The sequence below is a fragment of the Sinohyriopsis cumingii genome, chromosome 18 (genome assembly GCF_028554795.1).
Source record: "Sinohyriopsis cumingii isolate HCF-2022 chromosome 18, ASM2855479v2, whole genome shotgun sequence".
NCBI lineage: Eukaryota > Metazoa > Mollusca > Bivalvia > Unionida > Unionidae > Sinohyriopsis > Sinohyriopsis cumingii.
Window position 1 is genome coordinate 30,820,000 of NC_142978.1, and position 26,070 is coordinate 30,846,069.

At 35.9% G+C, this 26,070-nt stretch overlaps 1 protein-coding gene across 2 annotated transcripts in view; it reads left to right on the plus strand.

Annotated features, from left to right (window-relative positions):
- Nucleotides 1–26,070, plus strand: part of LOC149776313 (uncharacterized) — a 124,489-nt gene that overhangs the window by 80,748 nt on the left and 17,671 nt on the right. For both annotated transcript variants that reach the window (XM_089942796.1, XM_089942795.1), the window contains exons 20-22: nucleotides 8,158–8,219; nucleotides 15,370–15,441; nucleotides 19,314–19,353. In XM_089942796.1, the coding sequence (XP_089798922.1) occupies nucleotides 8,158–8,219; nucleotides 15,370–15,441; nucleotides 19,314–19,353 (174 nt within the window). The remainder of the gene's footprint in view (nucleotides 1–8,157; nucleotides 8,220–15,369; nucleotides 15,442–19,313; nucleotides 19,354–26,070) is intronic.

Sequence of the window (26,070 nt, forward strand, 5' to 3'; positions counted from 1 at the left end):
TAAAATCTATAACTAACTAAAGTTTAATGTTTAGGCTTACACTGCAGCTGTGAAAGACATCTGAAAGACATCGTGCTGACATTTGTGAGCCTATTGATAAAAATAGAAAGTGTTGATACTGAAGACAGCAATTACTAGCTACTGTTGGTATAATAGGGACAAGACAGTAAAGATGAAACACTCAAAAACAAGAAAATATTTGGTAGACTTAAGAAATTTACATAAAGTTCAGACAGGAAGTAAGTGAAGTGCGCTTCTGAAAATCGTAGGATGATTAGCCATCTTACAAAGGAATACATATACTTGACACGTTCACTTTCTGTTGTTTGGGTATTTCTAGTCCAAATTTTTTGCAAAAGTTGGATATGGTTCAAATATGTTTCACGATATTTCATTTGGCCACTGTTGGTATATATGACACATGTCAAATGTGATTAAGGGAGCATAAATATATAGACAGAATTACATATGTGTTTTGTTCCAAGTCGGCAGAAAGAGCAAGTATGATGTGGTGTATGAATATGTTGAGGCCTTCAGGCCGAGTCGTATGTTCCTATGCCATATTAAATAAGTTCTTTCCCCGACTGAGAACAAAACTCTTATGTGGTTTTGTATTTCTTGCATATCCCCCTTTTTAGTCAACTTTTAAATTTTTGCAATGTGTACTTTTAAAAATACAAAATACTCATTTCGTGTTTTATGAAAAATGTTGTAAAACTTCTGAAAAATCCCTCATGACATACGTAACGGTAGCTAGGTCTAGATATATACTATGCAATTGTCTGTCTGCATTGCTAAGATAGTGATTTAGTCTTTTAGCTCTGAATGTTTCAAAAATGTTGTATGGGATATATGAATTAATTTAAACTGCAGTCAAGCAGATTTTTCCTTACTTCAATAATGGTACATAGGTATTAGTTCAGTAAGTGATATTGTCTTCATACACCATACTTACTGAATACACCCACGACACTTACAAGTAAATTTCATGGCAAAATGCACAGAATAACAGTACATAAATACATAAAATTTTATTCAGAATTCTCATTAATGCACAATACTATCAAACTATTTTTGTATTTTCATTACAAGAAATTATTGATACATTGAAGCAAAAGGTAATAATTTAAGCTTTGTACATTTTAAACAAAACAAAGATTCAGTCTCAAACAAATGCCGACTACATTTTTAAAAATCATTTGGATATTTTTTTTTAAAGAAAATTCTGAACAATAGTTTTGTTTTCTTCTCATTATTTTCTACTTGATAAGTAGGAAGAATTTAAAATGTAAACAAACCTATTATTCTCAGCATGTATCCCAATTAAAAAAAAGTCTCAACAACAATATTGTAACAAGATGTAATCTATCTTTGCATCATTTTAAAAACGGCTGTTAATCTCTTTGATTCGTCGACTTTGATGTTGCAAATTTTATTCCACAGTAATATTAATAGACAGATTGAAAGTTCCTACACTTAAATTTGCTAATTAAATATATATATATATATATATAATTCCTTAGACCAGAGTTTTGAAACTCTGAAGCTGAAATGATTTTTGGGAGATTTTCGAATGCCTCTTCTCTATGCCATCAGTACTGCAGCAGGGAACGGTTCAAATTTTTTTCTTCAATTTCTTAAACAGTTTTGTTTAAGGTCATTGTGCCCAGAATTCAGCACTTGGTGGCAATTAGCATACTCATTTGAATATAAAAATGCTGTTGCCATAGTTACTGTTCCTTAACTATCTGTCTATAGCTGTGTTGTAATTATTAACACTGGTTCATAGCAGTCTGATAAATCAAACCCCCAAAGCTGTGTTGATACAGATAGATAATATATGGGTCTGATAAATATGCAAGTTTTCTGCATTCAAATCTTTCCTGAACACTTACTGGTATTTGGTAACAGCGATATCTTGCATGAATTTAAAATGGTCTCAGGACAGAGGTTTGTACTATTCCACATGTTGATAGAGAAGTCACTAAACCAGGATTTCATCTGAAAATATTATGTATGTATCTCATCTGGAAATAGTATGCATGTATCTCCAAAAGAATCCTTCAGCTCAACAGCCACATGAAATACCAGTAAGTGTATAAAATATACACTGATGTGTGCAGACAAACCTGTCCGCCTATTGTGCTGGTTTTAATGAATTGGTGATGTTAGCCACTAAAAGATCAGTCAGTATCAATATAGGCATGGGGCTAATTTATCGGTCCATGTTCAAGGTACAAACCATCCTTTTTCATTAAACTAATCAGTGATACACCAACTAAAGTGTTTAATTAAACAGGGGTAATGACATCTCCAAATGTGGAGGCCTTTCTAACCATCCTGACAAATCTCCCAAAGTCTTTATTTTACTTTGTCTGGATTTTTAAACTCACAATACAAGATTTCAATGGCAAAGTACTTGGTCTTTCCTTATCTATCATGTTTGGTGTCAATTGGAAATACTAGCTTCATATGAGAACTCTGTCAAACATTTTGTCCAAAATGTTGTCAATTCACTATAATTTCTCTGCAGTAAATACCATGAAATACTTGTAAACTCCTTGTCACTACTTATGGTACTGGCCCATTGTCCCCAGCAGCAAAAGTGCCTTTTTCAGCTAATATTAAAATTACAAATGCATTTTTGACATTTTTTAATAGCATAAAATTTATAGCAATAAATCTTTTCTGACAGTTTATAAGTGGACTATTTTTGAGTGTTTCAAGTTGTAAAATGGCAGAATGAGTTGGATACAGCGTAGGAATGTTGAGGTCATCAGTAATTAAACTATGGGTCAAGTTTTGTTAAAATATGAGGCATTTCTAACCATGACATGAATCTTGACATAACTCCCTGAGTCTTTCTTGTTTTGTCTGAATTTTTAAAACTTCCAATGCAAGATTTAAACTGCAAAGTAATTGCTTGTTCTCTGTTTCTGTGTCTGTCTGTCTGTCTATTTGTCTCTGTCTCTCATGTTGTTTGCTGTGCACACCAGCTTCATCTGAGAACTCATTCTTAAACATTCTGTCCAAGATATTGTTGTCCACCTGAACTAATTCTAATTTCTTGGCCTACATACCATGAAATGCACATAAACTGCTTGTCACTCCTTGCAGTACTCTCCCATTATCCACAGGGACAAAAGCATCCATTTTAACCAAATATGACTGCATTTCTTAAATTACAAATGTATGTTGGCATTTTTGAACAATTTAAAATGTATAGCAATAAGTCATTCAGGATATTTTATAAGTTGACTATTGTTTAATATTTAAAGTTGTTGTTGTTGTTGTTGTGGGGTTTAACGCCATTTTTCAGCACGCGATAGGCTATACATGGCAGCCAGTATTAATGGTGGAGGAAGAACCTGGGAAAACGCCGGAAAGAACCACTGACCCACGAGAAGCTACTGGCAAGCTTTCTCACATACCCACATTGGCTGAATCCTAGACTCGAACCGCCGCAGACAGAGGTGAGATGGCAGTGATCCGTAATGAAGAGCGCTTTAGACCACTTGGCCACTCGGGGTATTTAAAGTTGTAAAAGTTGTTCCAAGCTGTGTGTGTGATAAGGAATTTTAGGTGTACTAAACAGAATTACAGTTTTTAATATCACTTTCATAATCTAGATCAGCCATGCAATATTAAATGGTTATGAAATGAAATTATATTTGTAATATTCACCATTAATATGTGACAGATACAGCCATTTTGTTAAAAGCAAGTTAATTTGTTAAACTTTTTTGTCATAAGTAATGAAAACATTAATGTTAATATCCTTTAAGTTGTAAAAAGATTTCTTGCAAATTTCTGTACATTACTTACTGATGGAAACGTCTGACATACCAGTACAATGAAAAAGTACTATGGTACATACCACAGGAGAAAAAAACCCACCGTGTACCAGTATTACTGCGCACCTCTTTTGACCATAGTGCAGAATTTTAGGATCAACGAGTCAGAGTCACTGTGATTGAAAGAAAAATGGTTTCCATGCTGTATCATTAGTTCTACAAAGTAGATCTGGACTAACATTTTTGGATAAAAAAATTACAGTAAATGCACAAAAATGTCAGTTATAATCCATGTTCCTTTACTGTAGTTTATGGATTACTTACTTGTTAAAGAAATCTGTTTTTTCTTGGAGGGGGAGGGTATGTTTATTTGGGGATCAAAGGGTCAGAGGTCAGAGTCACTGGCTGAAAGAAGAAAAATAGTTTTTGCTTGGTTCCAGACCAATGTTTGCAGAGGGCAACTAAGACATGGAAGAAACCTGTTAATTTTGGGGTCAGAAGTAGAAGGGTCATTGTAGTCGACATTGCCTGCCTCCAGGAGACCCGACTGGCTGACAGCGGCACCATCAGGGAAGCCAATTACACATTCTTTTGGCAGGGGAAGCCCTTGGATGAACCTAGGCAGCATGGTGTAGGCTTTGCCGTCAAGAACACGCTAATCGCCTTCATTGAACCTCCATCATCAGGTACTGAGAGAATCCTTGCCCTCCGGCTGTCAACATCCTTAGGCCCGGTCAACATCTTCAGTGTGTACGCCCCAACCCTCTACTCCACCTACGAGGAGAAAGACAAGTTTTATGAGGCTCTGGATCAGGCAATATCCAGTATCCCCAACAATGAAAGCCTTTACTTACTAGGAGACTTCAATGCTAGAGTGGGAGCTGACCATGAGGCCTGGTCCACCTGTCTCGGTTTTTACGGAAGGGGCAAGATCAACGAGAATGGTCAGCGACTGCTGGAGATGTGCTGCTCCCACAGCCTATGTGTGACAAACACTTTCTTCAAATGCAAGGAGATCCACCAGGTGTCCTGGAGACACCCACGTTCACGCCACTGGCACCAGCTAGACCTCTTCATCACCAGGCGTGCAGAACTGGCCAGTGTCCTCCTTACCCGCAGCTACCACAGTGCCGATTGTGACACGGACCATTCCCTGGTGGCCAGCAAGGTGCAAATATTACCCAAGAAGCTGCACCACGCCAAGAAGAAGGGTCACCCACGTATCAACACCTACTGTGCAAGCAACCCAGAGAAAACACAGCAGTTCATCAGCAAACTGAAGGAAGCCCTCACCAAAGTGACACCTGATGACACCATTGATTCCAAGTGGTCCCATATCCGTGACTCTGTGTACAAATCAGCCATCACAGCTTACGGGAAGAGGGAGCGAAAGAATGTCAACTGGTATGAGGCAAACTGGGAGGAGATGGAGCCCGTGACTGAGGCAAAGAGGAAAGCCCTTCTGGCATACAAGGCTGCACCTAGCCCCAGAACACTACAAGCCCTCAGGATTGCAAGGAATAACGCCCAGAAGACCGCCCGCCGCTGTGCCAACACCTACTGGCTGAACCTTTGCAACAGTATACAGACAGCTGCTGACACCGGGGATACAAGAGGAATGTATGAGGGTATCAAAAAAGCGACAGGCCCCCCCAGCTACAAGACCGCCCCCCTCAAGTCCAAGACGGGCAAAGTCATCACAGACCAGGGGAAACAACTGCAGCGATGGGTTGAGCACTATCTTGAGCTATATGCAACCCAAAACAATGTCACTGTAACTGCCCTGGACGCCATTCCAGACCTGCCTGTCATGGAGGAGCTAGACACACAGCCCACCCTGGAAGAGCTCGGAAAAGCCATCGATTGCCTTGCCTGTGGGAAGGCTCCTGGAAGCGACGGCATTCCGCCTGAGTCCTCAAGAGCGGAAAACCAGCACTGCTCCAGCCCCTACACACACTCCTCTGCCTTTGCTGGGAACAGGGATACATCCCACAGGACATGCGTGATGCCAACATCGTCACTTTGTACAAAAACAAAGGAGACCGTAGCGACTGCAACAACTATTGGGGCATCTCCCTCCTCAGCATCGTCGGAAAGGCCTTCGCCCGTGTTGCCTTGGCACGCTTGCAGATCCTAGCCTCCCGCGTCTACCCAGAATCCCAGTGTGGATTTCGAGCCGGCAGGTCAACTGTAGACATGATCTTCTCACTACGTCAGCTGCAGGAGAAGTGTCGCGAGCAGCGGATGCCCCTCTACATTGCCTTCATAGACCTGACGAAGGCGTTTGACATGGTTAGTCGGAGTGGACTCTTCAGACTCCTGCAGAAGATCGGCTGCCCCCCACGTCTGCTTGCTGTCATTATGCCGTTCCACGAGAACATGCACAGCACAGTGTGCTTCAATGGCGCAACATCTGAAGCATTCCCAGTCGTTAGCGGAGTCAAACAAGGCTGTGTCCTTGCACCGACGCTCTTTGCCATCTTCTTCTCCATGCTTCTCCAGTACGCATTCAAGGACTGCAGCGAGGGAGTGTACATCCATACCAGGGCTGACGGCAAGCTGTTCAACATCGCCCGTCTCCATGCTAAGACTAAAGTCACAGAGGTACTCATCCGTGAATTGCTCTTTGCCGACGATGCAGCCTTGACATCACACACGGAAGATGGACTCCAGCAGCTGGTATGCTGCCTCTCCCATGCATGTAAGGAATTTGGACTGACCATCAGTTTGAAGAAAACAAATGTCATGGCACAGGACACAGACTCCCCTCCCTCTGTCTCCATCGATGGGTACAATTTGGAAGTTGTCGAGAACTTCACATACCTCGGGTCTAACATCTCCAGCTCACTCTCCATTGATTCTGAGGTGGGCGGCAGGATTGCCAAGGCAGCAGCAGTGATGGCCAGACTTAACCAGAGGGTCTGGAACAACCCCAACCTCACAGAGAAGACCAAACTGCGTGTCTACCAAGCATGCGTGCTCAGCTCACTTCTCTACAGCAGCGAAACATGGACCACCTATGCAAGACACGAGAGGAAACTCAACAGCTTCCACCTGAGATGTCTGCGGCGCATTCTGCACATCCAGTGGCAGGACAAAGTACCCAACACAGAGGTTCTAGAACGCGCCAACATGAACAGCATGTTCTCCATACTCAGCGAGAGGCGCCTTCGCTGGCTCGGCCATGTCAAGAGAATGGACCCAGGTCGCATTCCCAAGGACCTGTTATATGGGGAGTTAGCAGAAGGTGCACGACCAACTGGACGACCACATCTGCGCTACAAAGATGTTTGCAAGAAGGATATGAAGACAGCAAACATCAATGTCAACGACTGGGAGAGCTGTGCAAACAACCGTTCCAGCTGGCGTCTAGCTGTCAGGCAGGGAGTTCAAAACGCAGAGGAAAAGAGAAGAATAAAGCAAGCTGAAAAGAGAGCTAAAAAGAAGGATAAGCAAAAGCGTACTTTGGAGCTATGCCATCGTCTCTCGTAGACGGACGGATGCCAAGATTGTAGTTTGAAGAAAAATGGTTTTGCAGCCTTAATTTTATTCTAGAGCAGGGGTCTCAAACTCAAATCACCATGAGGATCACATGAGGACTAGTACATTGGTCTGAGGGCTGCATCATTTTTCATACAGTGAAAGCAGCTTATATAAAAGGTAGCCAGTTGAAATGTTGGAAACAAGAAATATATGATATAACAATCAAATGTTTATTAAAACTGGCTGGCTGTGAAGAAACAATTTGCAGGAATATCCACCAACCCACGAGGGCCTACTGGCAAGCTTTCTTACATATCCACATTGGCCAAATCTGAGACTCGAACCCATGCAGAGGTGAGATGGCTGTGATTTATAACAGAGAGTGCTTTAAACCACTCGGCCACTTGTGGACCCCAACTGCATACTTGACTATCGGTGAATAATCTTCAGAGTCAACCATACCCAATTTGTTACTATGCTATGTAGAGGATTTTTAAACACATGACAGGTGTATAATGTTCTGTTCACTCTAGCTGACACTGACTTACAGTATGACTGTGGTTAAGTTTTGTAAACTATACAACTATATTCTGTGTATTAATGCATGCTCGGTGGTCTTAATATCATATCCTATAGATAAGAACATTTTTTTTATTAATGTCTGATTGTCAGTGATTTATTACCTTATTTGGCACATGTTGTAGTCCGTATGATGTTGGTGTAACCTATTTCACGTTTTTGATAATGTTTACTAATAAATATCACATCTTTAAATGCACTGTATCATGACATTACTGTATGAAATTTATTACTATGGAAGATACCATTGATGCATATCTTTTTGAGGATAAAATAGAACTATGCCCTTATGTCATTTCAGTCTGAAGCAATTACTTTTGAGCAACACAAAGTTAACAGATGATGGAATGATGCATCTTAAAGGTATAAAATACACCAGTAACAGATATAGTCATAACTTTGTAATAAAACTCATTTAACATGCATGCTGTGTCAGCCATCTGTATTCATCATTGCATGAGTCTAACGTTTCAAACCTGACATTTCTGTGGGACATAATTGGTAGTGTTGGTCCACAGAACACTCCATCTTGTTAATATTGACAGGATTAACGCCTACGGAGATAAAGGTCAGCATGTCTGTTATCTTTTGGTGAGTTTTTCATTGGAAAGTTAACAATGTATTGGCCACAGTACTTATTATATGTACTTAGTATATATGTAAAACCTTGCTTATCAGAACGATAATTATCTAAATTGTTGATACATCTGGAAGAACAACAGAGAAATCTTGATAAGATTTTATTCAAATGGCACTTCCTGGTTTGAATTAATTAGGTTTTGTTTAAAACAAACTTTGATAGGTTACTTTATAAATGTCATATATCACATATAATAAGACAGACTAAGTCCAAATGATCATGATGAATATCATGCCGATGAGAATACATCAAATGACTTAGTGACCAAGTCCAAATCATCATAATGAATATCATGCCGATGAGAATACATCAAATGACTTAGTAACCAAGTCCAAATCATCATAATGAATCTCATGCCGATGAGAATACATCAAATGACTTAGTGACCAAGAGTAACTCAGATAATGCCCAGTTATGTGGCTGTATTTGATTATGTCACAGTAATTGAGCAGTGTCATTTCAGATGCGTATAGAGTGTCCAGAACTTTTCCCAGTTGCATTGTTTATAGTATGCACATAATAAGACTTTGTGACTTTGCTTGTGGTAGGATAAACAAGGTGCTAACTTAAGACTAAATGCATAAAATTAAACTGTCTTGCATACTTTGAACACAGACTAAATGCATAAAATTAAACTGTCTTGCATACTTTGAACACAGACTAAATGCATAAAATTAAACTGTCTTGCATACTTTGAACACAGACTAAATGCATAAAATTAAACTGTCTTGCATACTTTGAACATGGACTAAATGCATAAAATTAAACTCTCTTGCATACTTTGAACACGGACTAAATGCATAAAATTAAACTCTCTTGCATACTTTGAACATGGACTAAATGCATAAAATTAAACTGTCTTGCATACTTTGAACACAGACTAAATGCATAAAATTAAACTGTCTTGCATACTTTGAACACGGACTAAATGCATAAAATTAAACTGTCTTGCATACTTTGAACACAGACTAAATGCATAAAATTAAACTGTCTTGCATACTTTGAACACGGACTAAATGTATAAAATTAAACTGTCTTGCATACTTTGAACACACTAAATGCATAAAATTAAACTGTCTTGCATACTTTGAACACAGACTGAACGCATAAAATTAAACTCTTGCATACTTTGAACACGGACTGAATGCATAAAATTAAACTGTCTTGCATAATTTGAACACAGACTATATGCATGAAATTAAACTGTTATGCATACTTTGAGCACAGGTTAAATGCATAAAATTAAACTCTTGCATACTTTGAACACAGGCTGAATGCATAAAATTAAACTGACTGGCATACTTTGAACACACTAAATGCATAAAATTAAACTGTCTTGCATACTTTGAACACAGACTAAATGCATAAAATTAAACTGTTATGCATACTTTGAACACAGACTGAATGCATAAAATTAAACTCTTGCATACTTTGAACACAGGCTGAATGCATAAAATTAAACTCTCATGCATACTTTGAATACAGACTAAATGCATAAAATTAAACTGTCTTGCATACTTCGAACACAAACTAAATGCATAAAATTAAACTGTCATGCATACTTTGAACACAGACTAAATGTATAAAATTAAACTGTCATGCATACTTTGAACACAGACTAAATGCATAAAATTAAACTGTCTTGCATACTTTGAACACAGACTAAATGCATAAAATTAAACTGTCTTGCATACTTTGAATACAGACTAAATGCATAAAATTAAACTCTTGCATACTTTGAACACGGACTGAATGCATAAAATTAAACTGTCTTGCATAATTTGAACACAGACTATATGCATGAAATTAAACTGTTATGCATACTTTGAACACAGGTTAAATGCATAAAATTAAACTCTTGCATACTTTGAACACAGGCTGAATGCATAAAATTAAACTGACTGGCATACTTTGAACACACTAAATGCATAAAATTAAACTGTCTTGCATACTTCGAACACAAACTAAATGCATAAAATTAAACTGTCATGCATACTTTGAACACAGACTAAATGTATAAAATTAAACTGTCATGCATACTTTGAACACAGACTAAATGCATAAAATTAAACTGTCTTGCATACTTTGAACACAGACTAAATGCATAAAATTAAACTGTCTTGCATACTTTGAATACAGACTAAATGCATAAAATTAAACTGTCTTGCATACTTTGAACACAGACTGAACGCATAAAATTAAACTCTTGCATACTTTGAACACGGACTGAATGCATAAAATTAAACTGTCTTGCATAATTTGAACACAGACTAAATGCATGAAATTAAACTGTTATGCATACTTTGAACACAGGTTAAATGCATAAAATTAAACTCTTGCATACTTTGAACACAGGCTGAATGCATAAAATTAAACTGTCTTGCATACTTTGAACACACTAAATGCATAAAATTAAACTGTCTTGCATACCTTGAACACAGACTGAATGCATAAAATTAAACTCTTGCATACTTTGAACACAGACTGAATGCATAAAATTAAACTGTTATGCATACTTTGAACACAGGCTGAATGCATAAAATTAAACTGTCATGCATACTTTGAATACAGACTAAATGCATAAAATTAAACTGTCTTGCATACTTTGAACACAAACTAAATGCATAAAATTAAACTGTCATGCATACTTTGAACACAGACTAAATGCATAAAATTAAACTATCTTGCATACTTTGAACACAGACTAAATGCATAAAATTAAACTGTCTTGCACACTTTGAATACAGACTAAATGCATAAAATTAATCTGTCTTGCATATATTGAACGCAGACTTAATGCATAAAATTAAACCATCTTGTATACTTTGAACACAGACTAAATGCATAAAATTAAACTGTCTTGCATACTTCGAACACAAACTAAATGCATAAAATTAAACTGTCATGCATACTTTGAACACAGACTAAATGCATAAAATTAAACTGTCTTGCATACTTTGAACACAGACTAAATGCATAAAATTAAACTGTCTTGCATACTTTGAATACAGACTAAATGCATAAAATTAAACTCTTGCATACTTTGAACACGGACTGAATGCATAAAATTAAACTGTCTTGCATAATTTGAACACAGACTATATGCATGAAATTAAACTGTTATGCATACTTTGAACACAGGTTAAATGCATAAAATTAAACTCTTGCATACTTTGAACACAGGCTGAATGCATAAAATTAAACTGACTGGCATACTTTGAACACACTAAATGCATAAAATTAAACTGTCTTGCATACTTTGAACACAGACTGAATGCATAAAATTAAACTCTTGCATACTTTGAACACAGGCTGAATGCATAAAATTAAACTGACTGGCATACTTTGAACACACTTAAATGCATAAAATTAAACTGTCTTGCATACTTTGAACACAGACTGAACGCATAAAATTAAACTCTTGCATACTTTGAACACGGACTGAATGCATAAAATTAAACTGTCTTGCATAATTTGAACACAGACTATATGCATGAAATTAAACTGTTATGCATACTTTGAACACAGGTTAAATGCATAAAATTAAACTCTTGCATACTTTGAACACAGGCTGAATGCATAAAATTAAACTGGCTGGCATACTTTGAACACACTAAATGCATAAAATTAAACTGTCTTGCATACTTTGAACACAGACTAAATGCATAAAATTAAACTGTTATGCATACTTTGAACACAGACTGAATGCATAAAATTAAACTCTTGCATACTTTGAACACAGGCTGAATGCATAAAATTAAACTCTCATGCATACTTTGAATACAGACTAAATGCATAAAATTAAACTGTCTTGCATACTTCGAACACAAACTAAATGCATAAAATTAAACTGTCATGCATACTTTGAACACAGACTAAATGTATAAAATTAAACTGTCATGCATACTTTGAACACAGACTAAATGCATAAAATTAAACTGTCTTGCATACTTTGAACACAGACTAAATGCATAAAATTAAACTGTCTTGCATACTTTGAATACAGACTAAATGCATAAAATTAAACTGTCTTGCATACTTTGAACACAGACTGAACGCATAAAATTAAACTCTTGCATACTTTGAACACGGACTGAATGCATAAAATTAAACTGTCTTGCATAATTTGAACACAGACTAAATGCATGAAATTAAACTGTTATGCATACTTTGAACACAGGTTAAATGCATAAAATTAAACTCTTGCATACTTTGAACACAGGCTGAATGCATAAAATTAAACTGACTGGCATACTTTGAACACACTAAATGCATAAAATTAAACTGTCATGCATACTTTGAATACAGACTAAATGCATAAAATTAAACTGTCTTGCATACTTTGAACACAAACTAAATGCATAAAATTAAACTGTCATGCATACTTTGAACACAGACTAAATGCATAAAATTAAACTGTCTTGCATACTTTGAACACAGACTGAATGCATAAAATTAAACTGTCTTGCACACTTTGAATACAGACTAAATGCATAAAATTAAACTGTCTTGCATATATTGAACTCAGACTTAATGCATAAAATTAAACTGTTTTGCATACTTTTAACACAGACTAAATGCATAAAATTAAACTGTCTTGCATAATATGAACACACTAAATGCATAAAATTAAACTGTCTTGCATACTTTGAACACAGACTAAATGCATAAAATTAAACTGTCTTGTATACTTTGAACACAGACTAAATGCATAAAATTAAACTGTCTTGTATAATTTGAACACGGAGACTAAATGCATAAAATTAAACTCTTGTATACTCTTGTATACTTTAAACACAGACTAAATGCATAAAATTAAACAGTCTTTCATAATTTGAACACAGACTAAATGCATAAAATTAAACTGTCTTGTATACTTTGAACACAGACTAAAGGTTTAAATTAAGCTGTCTTTCATAATTTGAACACGGAATAAATGCATAAAATTAAACTCTTGCATACTTTGAACACAGACTAAAGGATTAAATTAAGCTGTCTTGCATACTTTGAACACAGATATACACTTATTACAATGTCAAATGTTCATTTGTTTAATTGTAAGACAGTTGTAAACATGCTAAATATGTGATTTTGAGTTCCTGGTTATAGAAGAATGAAACTTTTAACATCAGGCTGCATTGGCCTCAAGCAACTGTAATTTAACCATTTTTTGGCAAGTGATTACAATATTTTAATCACTTTAAACTTTATGCAGCTGTAGATAAAAATTATAACTGGAAAGTATATTTATCAAAATCATGTGTTTATATAATTGTTTCGTTGTTATACACGATATCATATATGGCAATATGGAATGAAAGACAGCAACCTAAAGCTGGGTATATTTTTATTTACTTTTTAAAATATTATTATCAAACATAATTAAATGTACCATGTAGTGAAAAAACCCACATTTTATTTAAACTAAATGTATTACTACATTTGACACGTATTTTGTTTAACACGTACACACACACAACATTGATCATTTTTGTTATACATTTGTTTGATACATACTGCAGTCTGTGGCTATGGACTCCAACTGTCATGTTATAATGGGAGAGAGTTTTATTGTATTGTGGCCTAAGTGGTTGGAACATTCATCTTGGCTATGGGAGGTTGTGGGTTTGAACCCCAGCCAAGTCATACCAGAGGCTTATAAAAATGGTACTGACAACTGACTTGCTTGGCTCTTAGCATTAAGAGGTCAGTGTTAGTTTTAGTTGGCCTGATGTCAGGATAATATGACTGGGTGGGACATTATGCCACATGTCTGCAGCATGATTTCCCTATGCTAAATATCACCTTATCTGCCATACTGTAGACATTGTAGCAGTATGATTCAAATTGTTAAAACTCTGTTAATTCCAAAACACATACACACTATTAACTGTTGCAGCCTTAACACTGTCCTGAGTGACACTGAGCTTTGTCTCATATATATGTATGTTGTGTTCCAGTAAGGCAGATTTTACTCTATGTCAAAATCCATTTAAGTAATATCCATGTCCAGCTATAAAATCAGTATGAGTCAAACTATAAAATCAGTACCAGTTGAGCTGTGAAATCAGTACCAGTCAAGCTATAAAATCAGTACCAGTCAAGCTATAAAATCAATACCAGTTGAACTGTGAAATCAGTACCAGTCAAACTATAAAATCAGTACCAGTCAAGCTAGCTTGTGCTCATGAATTAGCAATTTACTGGCTTCAGCTACTGTACCAAGGAATAGCATAGAAAATAGTTCCAAACAAGACACTAAAACATGATACATGTATATTTTTGGGAAAAGAATATTACCTCTGATATTTTAGTATGTTCACTTGACTTCTGTTTTTATTGACCTTTAGAATACACAGGGATGTAGAATAGGTCTGTTGTTTAAAGGTAACTCATGGAGGAGGGGCTAGGTGGTTAGCATGCCAGATTCATGATTGAATGGTTGCAGGTTCAATCACTACCAGTTGATCAGCAAGGATAAACTACTTTGGCATGTCATTGGACAAGAGACTTTACTCCAATGGCCTCTGCACTAAATGTGCCATAAAACGTAAAAACCAAAACAAACCTGTCATTTGGGTCTTTTCATAGTTTCAAAAAAAATTACATAATCTGTGTTGTTGGATGCATAATTTAAGCAAATTTTAAATACAGATCTCAAGCATTTTACTCAGAACTTATTGTTCCACTCAAGCAAAAATGATCAAACTTGGCAGGAAAGATGGTTAGAAGATTTCATGTTAGTTCCATTTATAAGTTTTCTCTTTCAGTCTTATTCTTGAACGTGTTTCAAAGCCAGGACAAGTGAAGGTAGCCCTCTATGAGGAGGCTGTCAAGACCAGACAATTTTTGCAATTTCTTTTAATTTTTCAGATCTCACCAACTTAGAGGTTTTAAACATCGACAGAACCAGTGTTTCTGATGTTGGTGCCAGAGTTATTGGAGGTGGGTAGTTCTTAAACCACCATTTAATTGAACTAGTTTCAGATTTCACTTTTTACTGAATTTTTCTCACTTGCTCTAATTATGTACAAATCTATCTTGTAATGAATAAACTGAAGCTGATACATGAAGCATTGTTGCACCTAGGATAAAGTGTGTATGGACATTACCCCAACTAAGTCACCGATCCGCATTTTTTAATTGTAATTTTTAGACAGGGAAATTGTAAGCTGCACTCCTGATCATGGATAAAGCACTTGGCTTTATCAAAAATACCTTAATTGAACCTATGTGAAACATTTCTTTATGGAGTTTTTTTGTAAGTTCTTATTTTAGTAGTTTTCTTTTTCTTCATCCTTATTTTTATACCCATGCCACTTTAGAGACAGGGTATATAGTAAGCACACAGTCTCATTAGTACAACTAATCCCATGCAGTTTTTAATGGATTGCCATGAAACATGAATTTTTTGGTCATTACTTGAAAATGTGCATATTGTTAATTTTGTAGATCAATTGGTCATAGACCAGAAGAGCTTAACAGATAACTTGTTGTCAGTCATTCAATGCCTATTCATCTGTCAGCACATGTTTGTTGATAACCTGTTGTCAGTCATTCAGTGTCTATTCATCTGTCAGGACATGTTTGTTGATAACCTGTTGTCAGTCATTCAGTGCCTATTCATCTGTCAGCACATGTTTGTTGATAATCTGTTGTCAGTCATTCAATGCCTATTCATCTGTCAGCACATGTTTGTTACTTGGAGAAGTGTCATGAAACTTGACACACATTAGATTCATTGCAACGTCTACTTGGTCGTAAATAAAACTTGGTAAATGGATGGCTTGATTATGAGCAAGGGACTGTGCATTTTACTTGTGCTGTTTTCTTTTGGACAAATTTGTATCAGTAAAATAGTATCATGATATAAACTTGGTAGGCAGTTTACTTTGGTTGTGTTTTTGAACATTTTATAAGCCTGTTTATTGAAATGATCAGCTGGTAAGTTATGTAAGCCTGGTGTGAAATATCAAACCCACTTGGGCCTCTTGTAGAGTTATTGCCCTTTTTGTCTCATAGTTTAATTTAGTTTTTGGCAGAGTCTCAGTTGCACAGCTTCTTCAGATGTTAGCTCTAACTGGTCATAAACCAGAAGAGATTATGGGATGGCCATCTGTTAGCACGTGTTACTGCTACTCCTCCTGAAGTACTTGGAGGATTACCATTCATTTTAGTTAGTCCTAAATGGAAATGGTGCTGCTCCAACATCCAATAGGGCCACTAAAGCAGCCATCTTGAAAATCATGCTATTGCTACTCCAGAGAAGTGGAAGGTTAAATCAGCATGGGTTATCCACTACAAGATATCTTATCATGTCTAGTTTGTCGTAATGAAAATGGTGCTGATATAACATCCAATATAGATGCCTGCCCTAGCAGCCATCTTGAAAGCCTTGTAATTGCTACTCCTCCTGAATGGAAAGTCATATCAACATGGAGTTTTCACTACAAGACTATTTTGTGATGTCTTCAGGGTCTAGATTTAGACAGTGCTTTTATGACATTTGATATGACCACTATGGCAGCCATCTTGGAAGGCTTGTTGCTGGAATTCTGAATGGAAACTCACATTGGCATGGGTTTTTTAACAGAACTAGATGAAAATAGTACAGATTTGATATCCAGTATGGTTACCATGGCATCCATCTTGAATATGTTGTACTCCACATAAAAGGAAAGTCATATTGAAGAATAACTGTGATATCTAGTTGGTCATTAATGAAAATATGGTGCTGGGTACTGATCTGACATCAAATATGGCTGTCACAGTGAAGATAGTCAGAATCCTGAATTGATGGTCATATTAACATGGGAGCTGGTTAAATGAAAATGCTGCCAATCAAATACAGCTGTTACAGGAGAAAGAAAGCAGATTGAAATGGTCTGATCTTAAATTTCTGGAAATTCTTTTCTAGCAAGTACAGCTTCATACTGTTAAAGAAACTCTTGTGTATGGATTGCTTTGAAAGTTAGTAAATATTATGGATATCAACTGTTGATGTGCATATTTACAAATATCTTTGCTCCATCGATTCTTGATTAAAATTATTGCTGATTTTGTCTTGTAACCTAATGCACAATCTCCATAATGCATACAGCCTCTCTTCTTTTGATGGATAGCTATGAAAGTTCATTAATTTTATGGTTAGACCTGAAGATGTGTATGTCATCATATCACTGTTTCTATAAAAAAATTAAAAATTATTGCCCTTTTTGTAGCATAATGCAGTGTATAACACAATCTTGATGCAGATAGTCCTATTGCTTTGATAGCTTGCCATGAAATTTGGTAAATATTATAGTTATCATCTGAAGATATATAATTTTCTAAACATTAATTTTAAAATGTTATATGTTTAATAAAGTATTACAGGTGTCCCCCTCATGAATGGCCCTACCCCCAAATAGTGGCCACCCACTTTTTATGGTCAGAATCCCTTGTCACTGATGAGTTTGTGTTTAAAAGGTTCAAAAGTACCCCTCAAGAAAGGCCACCATTCTAGTGCGACCAGTGGCCAGCATATAAGTGCAAAAATGTAAGATTTACCCCTCACAAGCATCCACATTTTATTTTAATATGTCAAGAAACAGTATTTAATTCATACGGTATGATAAATAATCCGATTATCTTTACCAGTGTCTGTTTCTTGATGTCATGTTTTCATTACTGAAAGAAGTGTTGGTTAAAGTACATGTACCACTAAGTTTAAAAAAGAGCGTTTGGGCTCTTATCAATCTAAACTGAATGCCGACATTTACAGGAAATGTGGTCAACAATGTTTCGATGGAGTTTTGGGCTTCATCCAGCGATTTAGTTTTTTTCTTTGATGAATATGATTGAACGTAATTGTCAAGACAAGAACATTGTCAGCATACGCTAAATATAGATTTTGTGGCTTAACACTCAGAGAGAAATTAATCTTGAACAAAACAGGGTACTAGACAAAAACCAAAAAAAGCAAGTGATGTTACATGTATCAATTTCTTTATAAACAAGACATGTCATCGACTCTACAAAAGTTTCATCTGCATAATTAAGTTGCAGTACTGAATAATTAGCAACATAGGAATAAATCATTACAAAACTTGAACATGTCATCACATAAACCGAGAATGAATGCTTTAGAAGTAAAAGTTGTTTGACTTGACGACAATGGGGGGGAGTTCAAGAGATCTTTCCCAAAAAGTTGTTTGACTTGACGACAATAGGGGGAGTTCAAGAGATTTTTCCTAGAAAGTTTATGTTGGGAGGACTCAAATATGCAACATCATAACAGATGAGAATATTCTGTAAACAGTGGGAATGGAGTAAATGGACAGAAATTTATTTTAAATGCCAAAGAATGTATTTACCAATATTTAAATGATGTTTTGAATGTTTTTGCCAAGTGCATGTCAACAATACTGTACTAACATTTCATGCTTACAAATATGAGCTAATAATGTATGCTAACTTGAAGGAAAAAAGAACTTTTAATAAATAGTGCTACTTTCAATAATGATATTAGATGCTTTGAAGTTATTTGTAGCTTTCTTACTATATCCACGAATTGTCTTAATTATAGTCCCCCCTCTGGAAAGGCCACCTGTCTTATACAGACACTTTCCCAATGCAAAAGGGGAGGCCATATAAGAGGGGGACCACTGTACTACTAAATGTTTGCACCCAGATATATTTATAGTTCCAGTCTCAAAGCAATTTCATCATATGATGCTCCATGGGTTTTTCATGTAATTCAAGAAGTACAGAACTAGGGAGATTTACATTGCACATTGTAAAGTACAGAAGTACAAATTTATACCTATTCATTTCAGGTTTTCCAAAATTGATAGAACTCAGCATTTCATCAACAAGGTAAGATTTTAAGATTGAACTTTCACATAAAACTCTGATGCAGTTTATGACCAGTTATTGTGGTCAGTAAAAATGTAACACATGTTTTAGGTAGCTATGTTTAAGCTGTCAGTTTTTTAAACTTATTAATTACATTAATATTTTTAAAAAATCAAAGGCTGGTGTTACATCAAAGAAAATCAAAGGATTCTGTTAATGTGGGAAACTTATAAATACTGAAATCTTTTTCAGATATGTATTCTGATTTGTGTTATATAAATATAAAAATGTGACTGATATTCAGCTCATTTATGTGCCCTTGCCAGGGGTATGAAAGATTCCATGGGTCTGTCTGTCCATTCATCAATCACATGGTCTTCTGAACACAAGTAGTCAAGCAGTTTTTTGATGACCTGAGAATTAGCAAATAGTATGGTAGTCATCTGAAGGTGCACATATGGACTAATCACTGCTCATGTAATTGTTATGTACTTATCTTTAAGCCGTATGTGTTACATTACCATATATACTCTCATATAAGCCAAATAATTTAGTAAAAAATAAAGGCCTGGAAGAAGGGGGGGTCTGTTTATTCGCGGGCCAATGTCTAAACTAGACAGTTTTTATGTCTTTTATGACTACTCTAATGGCAGTAAATCTTGGGACACGAAACAATAATTTTTTTCCGTGTCCTATGACAGGCATGTAAAAAGAGTAACTTTCAGTGACTGGACAATTATCAAACTGTTATAAAGTACTATGATTGATTTTGTTATTATTTTGTCTGGGCATATTTTCTGATTTCTCCAACATGAAGTTAAATAAAGATAATACAGACTTCATAATTCGCGGGCTGGTTGAGTTTACCAGGACGACCATGCTGAACTATAATATACAGTACTTACACAGTGCAAAGCATGCATAGTGTCACTTAAATCTTTACTAATTCCCAAACATCTTAGATGCAGATTTTGCTTTATTGTTTTGACCAAATTGCATTCTTCCAGATAACATTTCAGCTAGTCCTTAATAGCTGTTTCATTTACGTTGAATCATGTGCTCACAAGTCACTCATTTCCAATGATATAAGCAATCCTACAAATTGAGGTAATATTTTTTAAAAGGTATGTTCATTTAATTGTACAAGGCACATAACCATCATAATTTACATGTTCACGAAAAGTGGTAATAATAAAGGCTAAAATTCTCATATAGTTCAACTAAGATCAACTTCAATCAATTTTAATTTTGTGTTTTAGTTGAACAAATATAACTTTTCACACAATTGAAAGCTTGATGTTTCGTCATCTCCTATGTTGATAGTTGGAGAATTTCTTTTGTTTTGTGACAGCAGTACAGGAAAGTTAATCATTAAAACCCTGAAACTGGCTTGTGATAGGTGGGAATTTTGACAGTAACTATACCAGTACATTGATGTGGAATTGCCTTTTTTTCCATAATATTAGCACAATCACTGTAGTTTTGTAAAACAGGGTCAAAGGCATACCTATGAACTTTTCAAAAGCCAAGTAGGGAAACTGAATTAAAAACATAGAGATTGGGACCTAAAATCGGGAGGTTTTTCATGGCATTTTTAAAGCCTTGTTTTCACTACATATTGATCGATCTTCCTGGTCCAATATGCATGAAATTCACAAAAAGACTCACTGTTTCTTCCTGTGACATGCCCTATTTTCATATTCTGCTCAGCTGTGGTTAAACTGCAGAATAGCTAAAGAACAAGCAAAAAAGCCAGCGTGACTAATTAAAAGTTAATCCCTATCCATGCAACTATTTTGTGAAAATGATTGGCCCTCCCCCTTAATTCAAGGAAACCACGTTCTACACTATTGTGTGTTACGCAAGCACCATCAAAGCAATAAAGGATTCTCAATTAAAGGTACCAAAATAGCCAGCCTCATGGTACCGTACATTTGGCAACTATTTTCACCTCTTTGTATATCTGACCTTATTCCCTTATTGTCAACTCATAAAGTATTTAGTATTGTTTATTATAAAACATGTATTCTGATTTAGATTTTGAGGACATATTTGCTGCGTGGTATGTATTTTCATTCCTTTTAATTTAATGATGGTAATTATCATTGGTATATATATGGTATAAAAATGCTAGGTGTTCACTCGTGTAGTTTCTTTCATGGGAATGACACTATAGCAGATGGAGTTGCAACATTCATAGTGGTCATTCTTGGGATTGAAGTTAATTGTGGATGATTTTATTGTTGTTGTTTACTTTTTTGTTCTGGTGGTATTTTGCTGATTGCATATCAAATGCATATACCTGACTCATGCTTATCTCCTGAAGTATTAAAGTTCATACCTGGGAACACATTCTTGTCAGGTGTGTGAGACAGAGCGTTGTGATGCCAGCCACATGTAGAAGCTGTTTTGAGGATGTACCGCCTGAGACGATCATAGAGTTTTTAGGGAATGCAGTTTATATAACAGATTTTAACCATGTTTTGAGGATATTACAAGTGTTCTTCATCTTTTACTTTATATACGTTTTACAGAATTTTAGCATTTTTTTCATTTTCTATTTTATCTTATTGTACATTATGTTTGCATTTATTTGAAAAGGTTTATCTTCAAATCAATTTTGTGCAATTCATTTTTACATTTGTTGGAGATTAACCTTTACTTTTCACCATACGGCCACTATTAAACTGAGGTAAACACAACTACATACAGGAAAATACTAGGAATGGAATCTCTTCACATTGCACAAGTGCTCTAAACAACAAATCTAACATATCAGGTCTGACAACATTCCTGATCAGAAATATGGCATCTTGAGTGTTTACAAGCTTAGGTAATCATTGACATGCATGGATATCCCCTATAATCAAATTCATCTAAGATCTTGATGGTATAAACTTATGTACCAGTCTAATCAAAAATATGGCCTCCAGTGTCTTCACAAGTTCAGCTAATCTGATATCTTAATAATATCAACTTAACATACAGAGACTGATCAGAATTTGGGAATGTAGTATGGATGGTGTATTTTGCGATTATCGCCCTTGGCAAAGTGAGCTGAAGATGTAGGATTACAATGATTGGTCAAAATGAAAATCTTCAACTGATCATCATCATATGTATGAAGTTGCATTCACATGTTCTTCATCCTTTGAGTTCAAAGGGGACCATGACATCACTGACTAGATTGGTTCTGTGAGTATGTGATCAAGCCAATTTGTTCTCTGAACTGTCTGTGGCACATTTGACAGGAGATGACATTAGAGAGCATGCTGCACTGCCTCTGCAATTCATTCAAAATTTATAGTTCTAGTATGGACGAGACTCTGCCAGCTGGAGCCATCTTGTGTGTGATCTTCTCAAGACTCAAGGTCAATGTTGAAGTGTTTCAAGGATGACTTAGGAGAATCATTGAAGTGTTTCTTTAAACATCCAGAGATCTCTTTCCTCCTTCAGCTAGCCATAGAAGATCTTTGGTCATCTGACATCCTGGTGCTGTGGCCTGCCCATCTCAACTGTGATTTCATCAACAGAGTATGGATACTTGAAATGCCTTCTCATGTGGGAATTACTGGGACCCTATTGTGCCATCTTATCCTCATCAGTATCTTCAGGAAGCCATATGAAAATGATTCATCATCTTGGCATGGTGTCTGTACACCATCCAGGTTTCACATACATAAAGCAGGATTGGCAACATGGTGGCTTTGTAGACCTTACATTTTATTTGTAGACTGATTCCTTTGTGCTCCCACATTGTATGTAGTCTGCGAGAAGCCACACTTGCTTGAGCAATTTTGGCATTAATAAGAATATACAGTTAAATGATAATGGTTGGGTATTTATCGATGTGTAAATTTTATCAAATCACTCACATAATAAATAAAGTCTAATGTCATGGTCACCTTCAGTAAAGCATATTTAATCAACAAAACATTCAATTTCATGTAGATCAAAGTTTTTTTAAATTAGTCTCTTAACTGCGATAGAATACATAGTCTGATCTTCACTAGCCAAGATTCATCGATCCTTTATACAGTAATATGGGGTAGAATGTCATAGCAGGTCATGCCAGTGACATATTGTTAGGATCATTAGTTTAATATATGAAAAATGGTTGGTGCAGTTAAACCAGGATATTCCTTTTTTTTAATAGAAAATTACACTTGCGTATGGTACATGTTATTATAGCAACATTGTTTTTACTTTCGACGCATTTCAATCTTTCAAAAGCAAAACCGTGTCCATTTTTAGTTAGATCCCTAGTTTGACATTTGACCCTGACCTTTAATTGCTGCTGGCACATGTTGTCAAGGTGAAATACGGTAATTTCCGAAGATTGCCTTGTAAAGTCTACCACATGCCTTCGTCGGCAAAAGGGATGAGTGGTGGAATGCAGGAAGGTCTGTGGGTGTGTTTTTGTTGTTATTATTAGTGTGTAATGGGTTGATATAGATAAAACTTCACATCAGATGACATGAAAACAGGTCACCAAAAGTAGTCAGCAGGATTTATTGATGTGTAAAAAAGTCTAGTTCAGTATCACATGATCATTTACATCCAATCAGATTGCAGAAAATGCATTAAATTCATTAAATTTGGGATTATCATGGACTGCGCATGATAGTGTGCTGCCAAGACAGGTGAACTTGTCCACTGCCACAAGGACTTGGACATTAATGTGATGGTAGGCTGTATTTAAGGTTTTCCTTATGCAGATTAGAGCATCATCTCTGTCTTCTTGATACTGGTTGTGAAACCAAAATTGTCACAAGCTGAAGAGAAATGGTATTGAGCTTTTCTTTAAAGCATCTTTTCTATGTCAGTGAGCAGCATGGCACTTTAGTCACTCAGTATTGGAAATGTTCCTGATGACTGTGGACTGTAAAATGTCTTCAAAGCATCATAGAAATTCATCATGTCATTCCTGTCTGCATAGGACTGAATCTCACCTGTCTTATTGCTCAGGGATGAGTCTTACAGCTCTCTGAGTTCGTAGTATTGGACAGTCCTCATGATATTGTTGAAGGCCACCTGTCTTAGACAATCATCTGGTGTCTTCTAAGCATCCCTTCTGTAGCCAGTGTTTCTCATTCAGAAGTCTCTTTATAGCATCATAATTTTCATCAAACCAATCTTGATGTTTATGTATGGTGGGACCAAGGGTTTTTGATGCAGTTGGGTGCAGGAAGGATGCCTAGTAGTACTAGTTATACAAAATAATGTGTTAGGGATTATAAAGAATGATTTATAATTTAAAGTATGAAAGATAACGTGTAAAAAGTTTATTATGGGATCGTGCAAACTGTGATTTAATTTTCCTTACTGATCGCAAAATACACCATCAGGTAAATTTTTTTAATTGACGACATTGTTGGCTATTTAAACTTGTATATACAACCATTGGTTTGGAATGGAGAAATTCAGAGGCCTCATGAAAGGAAGCCACAAAATTGATATAAAATGAACTGAAATTTATCTGTTGTTACATAAACAATTTCTTTGTCCATATTGACAAACCATCTTAAATGTGCATCATTATTTCATAATCCACTTAAGCTGAAAACAAGCATGAGTACTGTATGTTGTGAGATACACTGTATCTGCTTTTTTTGTTGTTGACATTTACTGTGCCATGAAAGTTTACTTTTTGCAGGGAAAAAGTTTATGCATATGAACGCTACCAACGACGGCTTAAAATGCAAAATAACTTTTGCCTACTTGGGCTGTACTGAAAAGTAAATGTGCTTCATCATTTGTTACATGATTATGCTATGTTTATCCACTAAATTCAGACCTATATGACCTGTGACAAAAATATTGAATATTTTAAATCTGTATGCATATTTTCAATGGAATTATTTGTATTGTGGATTCAATGTATATGAGATTCACGGATGAGTACATGGTGTTGATACTCTATTCATGGTACACAATCGACATGTATATATAAAGTAAAATATCATATATGCCTTCTCTGTTTTCACCACAGGTATATTTCCCATTTAATATGCATTGATTTAAGATGGTAACTGTGCCAGTGAGCATTTATTTTACCACCCACATTTATTACCTACCCCTCCCCCCCCATTGGCTTACATGCATCATTTTCTTCAGTTAACTGACCTGGTTGCTTATAACATGGTTTGGTCTATAACACAGTCGGGTTCTATGGCTCCAGACTGCTGTATTATAGCGGGGTCACACTGCATCCGAAAAGTGGCCTTATAAAATGGATGGCCTTTACAGAGTCGGACTGTATTATTGAGATTTGTGTATGTATATATGTATATAGCAGGAAGGAGCCCCAAATTACCGAGTGGTCTAAAGTGCTCAATGCCATCTCACCTTTGTCTGTGTGGGTTCAAGTCCAAGGCTCAGCTGGCGTGGGTACGTGGGAAAGTCTGCCAGTAGCTTCTCGTGGGTCGGTGGTTCTTCCCTGTATTTTCCAGGGTTCTTCCTCCACCAGTTATACTGGCCACCATGTATAGCCTATCTTTTGCTGATAAATGGCGTTAAACCCTAGAACAACAACAACAATATAGCAGAAAAGATAAATATAACTTAAAGCAGTTAATTTCTTCATTTAAAAGTAGCATTAATTATTAAAATGTTTGTGTCATAAATATAAAGTTATTTCAAGGTAACATAAATTAATAGTTATTATTCTTAGGTGTGGAATATGAGTTGGATATTGTTGGCTTGCGCATTACAAAACCATTCAGAAAAGTTATTTAA